Raw genomic sequence first — 14,137 nt, forward strand, 5'->3', positions numbered from 1 at the left:
ATGGTCTTGACTTAGGAATCAGGTTAATGTTTTACATATTCAAAAAGCAAATCAACAATAGGGACAACCCTAAACTAAAAAGAAACGAATAAATAACCCAACTGTATTTTAAGTGAATAACATAATCATAGGAGAGAGGGAAAAATTAATTTCAGTGACTTTTGAACATAATATACCCTCAGTCTAAAGTTAAAAAAAAAGAATTGCAAAGAAATCTAAAGCTCTTTCTAGGTTTATGTTCACAGTAGTATGAGTATAGCAATTCTGAAATTATGTTGTATTTATTGTAGATTTGAGCAAGTGAGGAAATAGGTTGATCTTACTGTAGCAGAAGGAAAATACAAATTCAGAACAGCGGAGAGCAAGGAAGAACCCTATGGGGTTGGGTTGGAATTAGAGGTATCAGCATAAACTCATGATTTACTAAGTCTGTGAGGGGGCGGGCATACATGTGTCTTAGTCTGTGAACCTAAAGCGATCAGAAGCAATGCCATCCCATTAGCACTGACCGCACTTAGTGCCCAGATCTAGTTTCTAAATATGTTGGCCCATGGACAGAAGTGAGCCTCTAGAGAAATGAAATGGTGGGATGCAGGCCCAGGGTTGTGAAGGAAACAGATGACCTGGACCACCATGCAAGGAATTAAGGAAGTGCTCCAGAACCAAGGAAACAGGCCCCAAGGACACCAGAGTCAGCTTGAGGGGGTCCCACTGACCAAATTGGGCACATAAGATTTGGGTATCAAAATACATAAGGACGGGGGCGCCTAGCTAGTACAGTCGGTTAAGCAACTTTTGGTTTTGGCTCAGGTCATGATCCTAGGGTTGTGAGATCGAGCCCCACATCAGGCTTTCCACTAAGCACAGAGTCTGCTTAAGACTGTCTCTCCCTTGGGTGCCTGAGTGACTCAGTCATTAAGTGTCTGCCCTTGTCTCAGGTCATGATCCCAGGGTCCTGGGATTAAGCTCTGCATTGGGCTCCCTGCTTGGCAGGAAGCCTGCTTCTCCCTCTCCCTCTCCCACTCCCCCTGCTTCTGTTCCCTCTCTCTCTGTCTCTCTCTGTCAAATAAAAAAATACAATCTTAAAAAAAAAAGAGAGACTGTCTCTCCCTCTACCTCTGCCTCTCCACTTCCCCCCCACACGCTGTCTTTCTCTCTCTCTAAAAAATAAATAAATCCTTTAAAAATAAATAAGGATGGTACTTAATATAATCTGCCGGACAGGGGGGAATCTATGAGTTCATCCTGATATGTGGAAATATATGGATATACACACACACACAAAGGAAAGGAATGTAATAAGGGATGATGGATGGTAGTAGAAAATGATAGTTTTGCATTATCAGAGCAAAAAATCAGTACAAATCATTAATACACGAAGAAGAGCAAGCTGTTTATATAATCTCAAAGTATCTCCCCACAAGTTGCTTATTACTTACCAGAGGAAAACAGTTAACTGTACAGTGGAGAAATCGGACACCAGCTTAGCCAAGTTATCAGAATCAGAAGACCAATAATGGACCCAAGACGCATTGTGGGCGTGCCCTGAAGGGACACATCAGTTATGTGTTAAAAGAGAAAATCCCAAAACTTCGATCATAAAGAAAGAGCAGATAAACCCGATTTGAAGGATAGTATGTAAAATACCTGACCCGTGTTCTTCAACAGTACTGAGGTCATAGCTGTTCCAGATTAGAGCCTAAGGGGCCCATTAACGACAGGTCAGGGGTGATCCCGAGCTGAGCTCTGTCCCTGGAAACGTTTTTGGTGAATGGACATGTGAGAGTCCGTCCGTGCAGCCGCACTGTGGATTAGACCATACACGTGTATCGATGTTAAGTGTCAAGGACATGGCATCTCTGCAGACTGTGGTTAGGAAAGAGAATATTCTTACTGGAAAGTACACCTACGGGTACCAAGGGGTAAAGGGGCATGGTGTGCGCAGCCTCATCCCACCTGTTGCGGGAAGGAGTAAGGGAGCGTGTGTAGAGACGGAAAGCGGCTGCAGCAGAGTAACAGTGATCTGGATGAAGAGTAATTGGGCTCTTTCTATTGTTCTTGAAACTTCTCTGTAAGTTTGAATTATTTCAAACTAGAAGGTTAAAAACATCTGTGAGAGTAGTTCAGGGCATTGCAGGAACAGCACTTCTAAATTTCCTTCTGCACATGTTGCTTTTTTTTTTTTTTAAGATTTTATTTATTTATTTGACAGAGATCACAAGTAGCAGAGAAGCAGGCAGAGAGAGAGGAGGAAGCAGGCTCCCTGCTGAGCAGAGAGCCCGATGTGGGGCTCGATCTCAGGACCCTGGAATCATGACCTGAGCCGAAGGCAGAGGCTTTAACCCACTGAGCCACCTAGGCACCCCCACATGTTGCTTTCTTATCAGACAAAGGGCAGCATTTTGTAGCTGGTCACAATGTCCAGGCTGTCACTTCCTCTGTCCCCAGACTATGCCAGGGTCCCTCAGACCCAGGGCACCCGGTCAGGGCGGGGCTTCCGCTGCCACCCTGGATTAGGCCACCATAAATGCCTTGGAAAGAAACAAGCTGACTGTGCCTGATGAATCGATCCAGGTTTTCCAAAACCTCACAGCTTCTCACTCAGGCTGATCATTTTAGTAGCTCCTCAGGCCTGAGAGGTGGAGGAGGGAGTCCATTCTCTTCCGCCTCCATTAGAGAATTTCTAGAAAAATGGTATTCCCATGGATAGGAAAACAACCCAATAATTCAGCCTTTTGTAAGATATTGATGGTAACAGATTAAAAAATAAGCTGCTACTCTCCAGTTCAGGTAAAAAGTAGAATTCTGTTCTCTTACTGTTTACTTGCCAGAAGTACAAGTCACATTCCTCACAGAGCAGCCGTTGAGGGTATGAGATATTTAAAGGTGAGACCGTTCTTCGTGTTGTACTTTGAAACAAAAATGTCAAAACATGGCAATCAGGAGAATGTGTGTGATTGAAGTCTTCAGGGTGTTCTGATGAATCATTCTCCTTGATCCTTCCAGAAGTACAACAGGGTAACACGTTGTCAGGATCTGTTTCAACAGCATTTACTTCCTTGCTCTGGTGTGAAGAGATGTAAATACATCAGAGGCTGTTGTTAACTTATGCTTCCTTATTCAGTAATTTTCTAAACCTTGTTTCTTGTGTTTCTCGATTATCCTGAACATGGCCATTACAGTCTGTCGTTTCATTAGAACACAGTGTCTTCTCTGGGCGTTGTTAGGTGGACTCCTGGCGGTTCTTGTGATAGGTGTTAGCCAGTCTGTAAAAGAGGAAAAAAAATGTTCTTGCCTTCAGGATGTTTTACAATAACATTTAGAAATGTATATTTAATATATATAATCTCTTGGTTAGTTTGTTGAGGCTAGACACTATCTAAAATAATATTTGTTAGTAATGTAATCAAATAGCTTGAATGAACAAGACTTCTTTATACTCCTTCAGTTGAATGTGCTGTATCTTCTTTATTTAAGTATCAGTCATGCTGTTTATTGCATTAAGAATAATTTTGGGGACGCCTGGGTGGTTCAGTGGGTTGGGCCTCTGCCTTCGGCTCAGGTCATGATTTTGGGGTCCTGGGATCGAGTTCCGCATTGGGTTCTCTGCTCAGCAGGGAGCCTGCTTCCTTCTCTCTCTCTCTCTCTCTCTCTCTCTGCCTCCCTCTCTGCCTACTTGTGATCTCTCTGTCAAATAAATAAATAAAAGCTTTAAAAAAAAAACAATAATTTTTTAAACCAAGAACAATAAAAATGATTGAGGTTTTTCTGATATAAAAAAATATATATATTCCGGAATTTTAATGAGTCCTTTAAGATAGGAAAGCAAGGACTATGGTAAGAAAGAATGTGCATCTCTTATCAAATCTAGTAATAGTCAAACATACAGCCATAGAAAAATTTTGCCACTTTTTCTGCTTTTGCTGTTAAGTTTCTGGCTTCTTAGTTCTTCCCAACCTATTTTTACTGTTTTTCAACAAGTGGACCCACACATTTGCCAATTCATCGTCCTTTGAAGATGCCATCCCAGCCCCTCTTAAGAATGTGTCAAAACCAAGCGCCACCCTATCACAACTCTTTTTAATAGTACAATGCGCTCAAATGTCTACTATCTTAAAAATGAGTGTAGACATTATTCCATTTCTCTTTCTTTTTTTCTTTTTAACCAGAGATTCTCATTTTACACCTCAAATAACAGTGAAATTTTTGTCCTATTAGCATCCTATTTTTTTTTAATCAAAGGAGGAAAAAACTCACTAAGTTTGTCTTTCTCAAACCCTCCCAATCTTAGAAAACGATCCTTCAGTGTTTTCTTAGTGGGATACATGGGTAAAATTGGACCAGGAAGTTAAACGGGACTAAACCAGAGCTAGGACTCAACAGAGGGAAGAGAAACTGCTGCGGATCTCCATGTCCCCCTTTCCAGTCACGCCTCTTTTCCTCCTCATCAGCCAAGAATCACCACCTGTCTGCTCCGCGCATCACAGCTGCCCTCCTGTGCTGCAGAGCCCAGGGTGGGGAGCCAGGCCTGGAGACAGGGCTAGTCGGCTCTGCCCAAGTGTCCTGGGGCCAGGGAAACTAGAGCAAGGACTGCCAGTGGCATGTGTCAGCCTGGGGTGGAAAGTGCCTTACATTTGGGGAAGCACAGGGGGGTGAGGTTGGAGCGGAGGATAACCTGAGCGGCCGGCCAGGCTCCCCAGCGTCCGCCGTGCCGTGGGAACTCCCACTTCTGTGTTTCGGACATTAGGAACCGTGGGAGGATCTTACACAGGGAGTTACGTCACTGGGTTTCCCCGGAGGGTAGACTGCAGTGGAGGGAGGAGCCTGTTAGAACTGTAGTGACGTGTGTGACTTCTTCCCCGGCTGCCCAGGAACTGTGCTTTCAAGTGTTCGTGAGACTCCTGCCCCGATGAGGTCTGTAACCACTAGTACGTTTGTAACACCCGAGGCCTGTCCTGGGGATCCCGTTCCTGTCCTCTGAAATGTTCATTGACCCAAGCAGAGAGAGAATGGCTTTCAGCACCGAAACCCTTCAGTCTTAGCTGGGAAATAGCAAAGCACATTTAGTCTGAGAGCATCTTAGTCTTGGTGAGGTTCTCTCCTCTCTCCCCATCTCAGGAGTCTTCGCCGCCGTCACCTGAAAAACCCACCTCAACTCCAAGTACTCAGACTTACGCAGACCACCCCCTCGCTGACATTTATTCGGGGTACACTTTGCACTTCTGCTCCGTGCACTTATAATTACAGTGAGTTGGGAATTGGTCCAGCAGTGACTCAAGTCTTGTCTGTGTTCCCTGGTAGAGGTGAGCCCCGTGAGGGCGAGCGCTATTTCTCCCTGTTTCCCCCGCGGCACAGCGCCTGACACACAGAGGGTGCACAGCAGTGGTTAGAGCAGGGCCGAATGGGAAGGTGTGGTCAAAAAACACTTGTTTTCCCCTCACAGGTGTATTAGAGAAAGGTAGGACGTCAGACTTTTCCATCTGAACGCCTAGATGAAAAATAGGTTTTCTAAGGGAATACCAAAGCTCAAGGTGTTGGGATGAAATATTGCATGGCACTCAAATAATTAACCAACTTTTGGTGGGGGCCTCATTCTGCTGGGTATCCTAAAAGGTAAAAACAGTGGAGCTCATCCAGTCTGTCACAAGGGCCTCCTCGGTACCAAAGTCGGAGCTAAGCAGAAATGCAAAAATAAGGGGCCTCTGAGCGGGTCTGTAGCCTTCGGGGGCGTACGATAACCAGTGACCGTTCAGTCAGCCAGCGGCTGTGATCAGAGGGGTTCGGCCCTTCCGAGGAGGAGGGGCGTGATCAGGTGACCGTGGGAGAGGGGTGCACTGATCCCCAGGTGATCTGACGGTGCCCCAGAGGTCACACGATCCTTACAGCACAGGGGAGGGGAGGGTGAGCCGAGTCTCCCATGACTTCCCTGCGGCTGCTGCTCCCGAGGGGTGTGCATGGGGCCCTGGGCAGTCGCCCACACGGACGAGCCAGCCAGCATGGGATTGGGTCGGGCTCCTCCGGGTGGGCATCACTTCCTGCAAGTGTCAGGATTTGGGAACTAAAAACCCCCAAAATCATTTGGTTTTGACACCCTTAGTTAAAGGGAAGTTAAAGAAAACCACAGTCCTACTTGAACAAAACAGCAGAGGAGCATTTCACTGGGAAGAATTGCCATGCATTTCATTGGAATGAATGTCCTATTTCACTAGTCTGAATTGCAGGTAGAAGGCCAAGGTAGGGTTTCATTTATTAAACCTTGAGTAAGAGTCATCTATTTTTTTTTTTTTAAGATTTCACTTATTTATTTGACAGAGAGAGAGAGATCACAAGTAGGCAGAGAGACAGGCAGAGAGAGAGGAGGAAGCAGGCTCCCTGCTGAACAGAGAGCCAGATGCAGGACTCGATCCCAGAACCCTGGGATCATGACCTGAGCCGAAGGCAGAGGTTTTAACCCACTGAGCCACCCAGGCGCCCCTAGGACTTTTTTTTTTAAAGGAAAGGAAAGCCAATATGGGTTTATCTCCATCTCTGTAGGTTTCTTTTCTGGTTTAGCAGGGTCTCTCTTTAGAAAACATATTGCGGGAAAAACACATTTGGCCTCTTTGCCTGGCGAGTGCTCTCCAGCTCTGCCCGCCCGTGGTCAAGTTCCCACAACCTGCAACCCACTGGCCCACTGAGGGCCTCAGACCTTGACCGGAAACCTCCGACAGAGTCCAAGGGCACTGGGGGGACCTTCCACGCGGTAAGGCTAGAATTCCAGTGCCAGCCTCTCCTTGCTGCCCCCTGTGTCGAACCACCTCTGAACCTTGCCTCTAGAAAGCCAAGCCTTCAGCTACAGAAAACCACACTGGCAGCGTTCCGTGCGGGTACCGTTAGGTTTTACGAATGAGCGCTGTGGAAGACAGGAAAGCATAACACATTCTCGGGATGTTAACCCAGCTACACCAGTTTCTTTTTTTTTTAAAGAAATTAGAGAGGGGCACCTGGGTGGCTCAGCGGGTTAAAGCCTCTGCCTTTGGCTTGGGTCATGGTCCCAGGGTCCTGGGATCGAGCTCAGCATCAGGCTTTCTGCTCAGCAGGGAGCCTGCTTCCCTCCCTCTCTCTCTGCCTGCCTCTCTGCCTACCTGTGGTCTCTGTCTGTCAAATAAATAAATAAAATCTTTAAAAAAAAAAAAAGAAATTAGAGAAAAGGATTATTTAGTTGTTTGGACTAGAAACCCAGGAGAACTGTGTTCTGATGTTCTGTGGTGAGAAGTTTTAGGCAGAAGCTTCCCAGCCATGCACAAGCAGAAGGACGGTACTTACTGTGCTCCAAAATGGAGAAGGAATGTTGAAAGAAATGCTTTCCAGAAAATTCTATGGGGCATTTTCTAAGTTTCCCGAGCAGACCGATTGCCACGAACCCAGCCGGGCCCAGGCTGACCAAGACGCAGGGTGTGTGCTGGCCTGTGTGGCCCCATGCTCTCCCTGCTGTGACCCCGTGCTCTCCCCGCCGTGGCCCCAGTGCTTTATCCACTTTAGCATTTCGGGCCCTGTTTGTTAGTGGTCGGTTCATTAAAGAACTCATATCACTAAACTGACCCCTTCTCTTACCACTACTGGGCACTTCCACGTGCCAGGCTCTGTGGTTCTGTGTTGGGGGGGAGGGGACACACGGCAGGCATGGTCCCGGCGCCCCCAGAGCTCGCCGTCTGCCGGGAAAGATGGGCAACACCTGAGTCACCGAGTCCAGCCCACCATGGGCACCTTGCACAGAGCCTCGGAGCCGTTGAGAGAATCTGGGGATCTTTGCTGAATTAATGACACTTCGTGTGGGCGCAACTTGATTTAGACTGATCAGGGTGTATTTTCGGATTTTTATCTAGTCAAGACCTAGAAATGTTACACTGACATTTTCTCTTCCCTTGGATGTTCTAATAGCTGAACTAAAAAGACAGGAAGCAGCCCGTAGAGGAAACAAATTGTGTTTTCAGTGAGATTTAATGTGTTTTGTGGCTAATACGTATGCTGGGGATAGGGAAGGAGGTAGACTGAGTGTCTGTAAATACTGTGATTTTATAATCATCAGAATTTAGCAGTTGCTAGAATTTATACAAATGTAAATTTTTCTTAGAGTCACAAATAATATGGACTTTTGTTAGAATTTTATGCTTACCTTTTTAAAAAGATTTTTTTCTATCTTTTTTACTTGGCTTGGGCTCACCACATTAGTTTCATAGGCCAGTTCTTCTGTGAGCTGTTTAACCACTAGAAATGTGTAACAAAAATCATTCTTGGCTTGTGTTTAAGCGTGGCTGTATTTGTGTATGACAGGAGATGTGTGAGAGGGTGAACTTCGCCCCAAGACAGCGTTTAACTGGGTCCCTAGCCTCGGGGCAATAGCACAGCCTTCTCCCTTGATGGCAGTGACCAGGGGGGCTGACTGTCCGGCCCCGACACTCTCCTCCCAGCTGCTCGCTGCTAGCCGGGGCTCCCAGCAAACAAGCATGTGTTTGATTGTTGTGATAGACACATCAGTTCTTTGGCCAGCAGAGGATAAAAACGAGTACAGTGAAAGCAGTTACAATGAGTGCTGAAAACAAAACCCGAGAGTGGTTTTGTCAGGTGGTGGGAACCTCTGAACTGAGGCCCAGAGGGTCAGTGGGGAGCAGCCGCGCCCCGGGCCAGCCCCTCTTGGGTGGGATGAGACTCGTCACAGTAGGCAGTGCTTCCTGGGCACCTGTCGGGGACCAGTTAGCAGGCTCCGCCCTTCCCACAAGTGTCCCATCCCCACGTTGTGGCAACAGCGCGAGCCCGCCATCTTCATTCCCTGTCTCTCTGCTTCTCATCCTTTTTGGCTGGTTATTACCCACATTCCTAAGTCCAGGCATGCAATTTGATTTTCCCTTGGGTGTTTACTGTTCAGGACACTAGGAGAAGCTTACAGATACACTTTTTTAATGTAATGGTTCAGTTTTCAAAAAGAACTGTTAACATTATTTCTACTTTGTAAGTTTCTTCACCTGCATAGAGCACAAGGTCATTCAGCGGGGGAAATCCTCCAGTCACACTTGTCTTCTCACCCCGAGAAAACGCAGGAAGCTCTGCAGCCAGCCTTGTCGAAAGGGGCCCTGTTGCCCGCCGTCAGAGCCAGCAGGCTCTTCAGCAAACGGCCAGTTGTCGAAACCAGCGCCGGTGCGTGTGGGGTCGTTCATTTCTAAGAACACAGACAGGCTCCACAGGAAGCCTCACAGGCAGAGAAAGCTTTTTCCTTCACACCGACGTCGCTCCCATACCCGAGGACACAGCCGGGTCATCGCAGACCTGAGCGGTGCCCTCTGGGGTGGCCAGCGCTGGACCAGCCTGCAGGGTGGTCGCTGCTGCTCCGCCTTGGTGGCCCGCGTGGCCACCCGTCATCAGCGCCTTCCAGACTCCAAACCACATTCCGAGTCGATGCACGGAAGACTCCAGGACCAGCGGGAAGTGGCGGCCAGCAGCTCCCCCTGCTCCCAGCGGGGGTCTGGCTCACACGCCGTCAGCTCCAGATGGTGACTCGGGATCCGTCAGACGATTCCCGCTGGCAGGTGCGAGGAAGCCGCCTCTTCAGCGCCGCGTGGCGAACTGACGGCGGTGGTGTGCTGGTACGTCGGGAGCGGCGCGGAGGTGGGCAAGAACGGCCGCGGGGCTGGGCGGCCGTGTGTTCGTGGGCAACAGAGAGAGGCAGAGGACCTGCCCAGCTGCTCTCCAGCCTGCACTAACGCCACTGAAGAGGGTGGTTCTTAACTGGAAGTCACTGCAATTAACATCGTTAAAGCTTACTTCAGTCCGGGGACAACGCGGGAAGGATTGCCTGGATCGAACGTGCGTCCGGCCCACGTCCGGGAGCGCGTGCCCCGCGCGCGCCCCGCTCAGTCTGAAGCCCCCAGGGAAGGAGGAAAGCGCGGACTCTGGCGATCAAATGGCAGAACTGATGTTTCATGTCTGCGGAGCCTGAAACAGATGATCGGGCAGATGCCTCGAGTGTTCAGAGTGTTGCGGTCTGTAGGCGCAGCCCTGCTCCTGCTAACACACGATGTCGTCAAGACATCTGGCTACATCGTGCCACTGTGAGGGGTACAGTGGTGACATGTGGAATGGACAGAAACAATATGAAGTGGGTTTTTAAATGGTTAAAAATCTCTAAAAAAATTGTCAGCTAACAACTCGAGGACAAAGGAAGGTCTCGAATGGGTTCTGGGCCCGTCTCCGACTTTGCCTGCTCGGCGTTTTCATCAATAATAACTTGAGGGACCTTGTAGAAGTTCGCTAATCAGACTCGGGGATGACACAGTTTTGAGGGAGCTGAGTAACCTAGGAGACAACAGAATTTAAACTGAAATCCGTCTTGGTTATCGAGAAAATGACCAGAGGCCATTTAACCGAGATGCGTGCGGTCCTGACTCCAGGAGAGCAGGTACGACTTCCGGGGGAGGAGTGCAGAAGCCTGGCTTGAGAGCCTTTCAGGTGAAAATACCTGAGTGTTTTTTGCAGGCGCCGGCGTAACTGGCTACACCCGTATGATGTGGCTGCGCGCACGGGAGCACGGGCCCGCTGCAGACGCGCTACCCGCTGCACTGAGGGCTGCGATGCCAGGCGGGTGGCGGCGGGCCTCAATGGGAGCGCTGCACTTGGACGTGTCGGGTCCGGAGACGCAGGAATGAGTAAAGCGGCCGCGGCCTTTATTCCCTTGTTCTCAGAAGGCTTACAGCACGGTGGCAGCGAGCGGCCCTCCCTGCAGTTACAGGGAAAAGTCACAACCGTGGTGAGCACAGGACAGAGGTCGGTGGAGCCACAGAATTCTCTGGGGTTCCTTCCAGTCTGGGAGAATGGGAAAGGGCCCGGCGCCTCCAGAGCCTGCGGGTGAAGAGGAGTGAGCCAGGCCAGAGGAGGAAGCACCAGCAGCGAAGGCAGGGCCGGGCTCCGCAGGGCCTGGGCCAGACCAGGAGTTGGGGTGCTGGCCTAGAGAAATAGGGGAGACTGGGGGGGGCAGCCTTCAGAAACTCGAAGTGCTTCACGCAGAAAAGGGAATAGGATTGTCGTCTGTTATTTCAAAGGGCAAGATGACGACCTTTGACGTCCCACGGAGGGCAACTAGTGAGAGGCAGAGTCTTGGATTGAGGAAGAACTTTCCATCCCAGCCGGTTAGTGGGGAGTGTGTGTGACATTCTGGGGAAGGCAGTTCTTTCCTTGGGCAGGAAATGAAAGCAGAAGATTCCTCCCAGTCTGTCCGCACTGTCCATCAGCCTGGGGCGTGGAGCTGGTCATCGCCTGTGGGACCTCGGGTCTCCCATGTGTGAGGGCCGTGCTCGCAGATGGTCCTTTTCCCAGGCCCCGGCCGTTCCCGTAGAGAACAACTGTCAAATGTCTCTGACCACAGCCCACAGTAGGAAACACGGCACACATGTGTGTGCCTATGGAGAACTGAAATGAGTTCTATGGAAGAAAGACCCTCACTACGTGCATTTTTTAATGCTAACCTTAACCCACTAAGCGTTCATGACACACAAATGAGAGATCACAGCCTCGGTTGGAAAGACAGCAGCTTTGAGAAGTGCCCCTGCCTCTCCCCAGGATTAACCTCTCTCCTAAGGCTCCGTGAGGGACGAGGGCTCGGGCCACTCAGGCAGGGCGGAGAAGTGACCCCAGCCTCCTCCCCTGCCCCCTTCCTCCCTCTCCCCCTCACTTTGGCCCCTCGACACCCTGCTCTCCCCTGCCCTGCTCACGCACGCCCCGACTCCCCGAGCCCGGGAAGGAGGGCGGTATCAGGTAGTTTCTTTCCGCTTCGTACCGAGCGCGTTGTTTTCCGCAGGAGAGGTTAGAAATGGTGACCAAGTTCTCAGTCCACAAAGGCCTCTTTCACCCACATGTGGTGAAAATCTCAACAGTTTGTGTCACTTTTCATTACATATTATTGCAAATGTATATCTCAACAAAAGTACAAAGAAGAGCTTCCTTTGGCTCGTCTGAGGTCATAAATATCTTTATGGCACATTTTTAAATGGGAAAGTAGGTTACCAGCAAACTCGAGTGGCACTGCCCGCTTCATTGGAAACTGTATGCGTGAGCACAGGAAACCTCTAGTCACAGATGCGGGATTTGTGGTCCAGAAAACGCAAGCCTCATCCTCCCTGCGCTCAGTGACACTAGCCACCTCCTTCCCCTGGCTTCTGCCCCTGGCCTCACCCACTTTGTGCGTGGTTCTCTGCTGCTGCCCAGGGAGCCCCCCGCCCCGCCCCCCAGCCAGAAACTTAGCAAGTGCCGCAACTCACGTCGAAGGTTAACAAATGAGGTGTGGGCACCCAGGGGACCCTCTCTGGCTGGGTGGTTCCAGGAACCTGCACGCACTTTTGTCACCGGTGTCTCCCAGCATCAGGGATAATCTTCTGTTAAGCGACTGTTCTCGTATGCGAGGAAACATGACTTGAGGAGTTCACAGTTATCGGATTTGATTCCGAAGGAGCATGCAAAGCCGTGTGAGCGCCGGGCTGCGGGAACAGACCGGCTTTCCCAGCGGCATCCCGGGGACTCATCCCGCTGCTCATCCTGGCAGGTCGCCGGACCCTGGGGTGCACCTTCCTTGTCTCTAAGATGAGGATTAAATGAGATAATTGTACTTGTTAGCAATATGGTAAGCACTTTGAAATGTCGTGCCCGTTTAACATTTTTTAAAAAATCAGATTTCACACTAAAATGAAAATTAGGGTTCTTGTTTTGTTTTGAAAACAAAACCCTTGTAAGGAACATTTCAGGGGCTGGTGGGTTAGTAGTCGAGTCGCCGGCCTCATTGGGTTTCCGGTTGTGTTTCTGTTTCCAGGTTGCCCGGCTCATGGAGATGGGATTTTCCCGGGGCGATGCTCTAGAAGCCCTGAGAGCTTCGAACAATGACCTGAATGTGGCCACCAACTTCCTGCTGCAGCACTGAGGGTCCTGGACAGCTGCACAGACACTGGCCGAGCGGCTGCCCACCCCCAGCAGGCGCAGCCCCGCCACCAAGGCAGCCCGGGCCCCCCGCGCCCTCCCTGGCTGACCTCCCGTGCTCTCTCAGGCCTGCGGTGGTCCCTGTCGCTCCTCCCGTAATTCCAAGGCCATTACCGTTTTTAAAAAGTCTCAAAAATAAGTTTGCCATTAAATCAGCATGTATTTTCTATCTTTATTTTTTTATGGGGCATTTTCCTGAGTTTGGCCAATCGTGACTCATTCCTCATGTGTTTAAGATGCATTAGAACTGCAGATTTCTGTAAGCAATTGAATAGCACCCCCAATGGGAAGTCATTGCTATTATCATATTATTATTTTCACTGTACTCTGTCAGCCTACATTATAGCTGATCATAAACGCCACGACAGGGGAAAGGGGAATGTTATTCAGGAAGAAGATGGCAAAATACTCCTTACAGACTTTTCTCATCGCTGTTGTTTTCCTCAAATTTGCTTTCCAACCCCAGTGGCCGTTTGGTGTCCCCCTTTCCATGGGGGTGAGCAGTCCGGATCTGCTGCACTCAGTCTGAGTCAGGCCTGAGTGAGGAGGGAGAAGCAAGAGAAGCAAATCCTACCCCACACCGTTCCAGCCCATTTCAGTCCAGGGAATCTTTCTAACTCCTCCTCCTCACTTCTATTACAGAAAGTAATGATCAGGTCCCAATGTAAGGTTCTAGAATACTCTATGAAACTTAACTGGGGTTCCTCACCCTCAGAATATGTACAGTTAGCCTCTCAGGCTGGGGGTGGTAACAGGACGGAGAGAGCAGGGGGGTTCCCTGGAGCAGCGCAGGGCCCGGGGCTCTGGCTGTTGGGCTATCAGCGGGAGGCACAGGAAGGAGCCGCAGGAAGGAGAGGGGCAGGGTGGGCCACGGCGAGAACATAGGGGACTACAGTAGGGGGACTGTTGAGATCAAAGGCAATTATGTGACTCTCGTGTTCTGTGAAAGGAGCAGAAATGTATCAAATTGATGCAAATTTGGACAAGTGTAATACTTATAATAAAGTTTTTAATGTGTTTTACTTTGTGGTATTTTTTATTAGGCTTACCTAAATAAAATTTTGTTCTAAGCTGCATAATTTACCACTAGTTTTTTGGGTGTTTTTTGGTTGTTTTTTTTTTTTTTTTTTTTTTTTTTTTT

The 14,137-nt window shown here is 49.3% G+C and overlaps 1 protein-coding gene across 1 annotated transcript in view; it reads left to right on the top strand.

The window, feature by feature from the left end:
• The window catches only part of LOC111147109 (UBA domain containing 2), a 199,025-nt gene extending 185,007 nt beyond the window's left edge, over positions 1-14,018 (top strand). The window contains exon 9 of the mRNA XM_022503007.1: positions 12,833-14,018. Within this exon, the coding sequence (XP_022358715.1) occupies positions 12,833-12,940 (108 nt within the window). The 3' untranslated portion in view covers positions 12,941-14,018. The remainder of the gene's footprint in view (positions 1-12,832) is intronic.
• Positions 14,019-14,137: the final 119 nt, after the last annotated feature.

Source organism: Enhydra lutris, unplaced genomic scaffold (genome assembly GCF_002288905.1).
Source record: "Enhydra lutris kenyoni isolate GAN:26980312 unplaced genomic scaffold, ASM228890v2 scaffoldscaffold15, whole genome shotgun sequence".
Taxonomy (NCBI): Eukaryota; Metazoa; Chordata; class Mammalia; order Carnivora; family Mustelidae; genus Enhydra; species Enhydra lutris.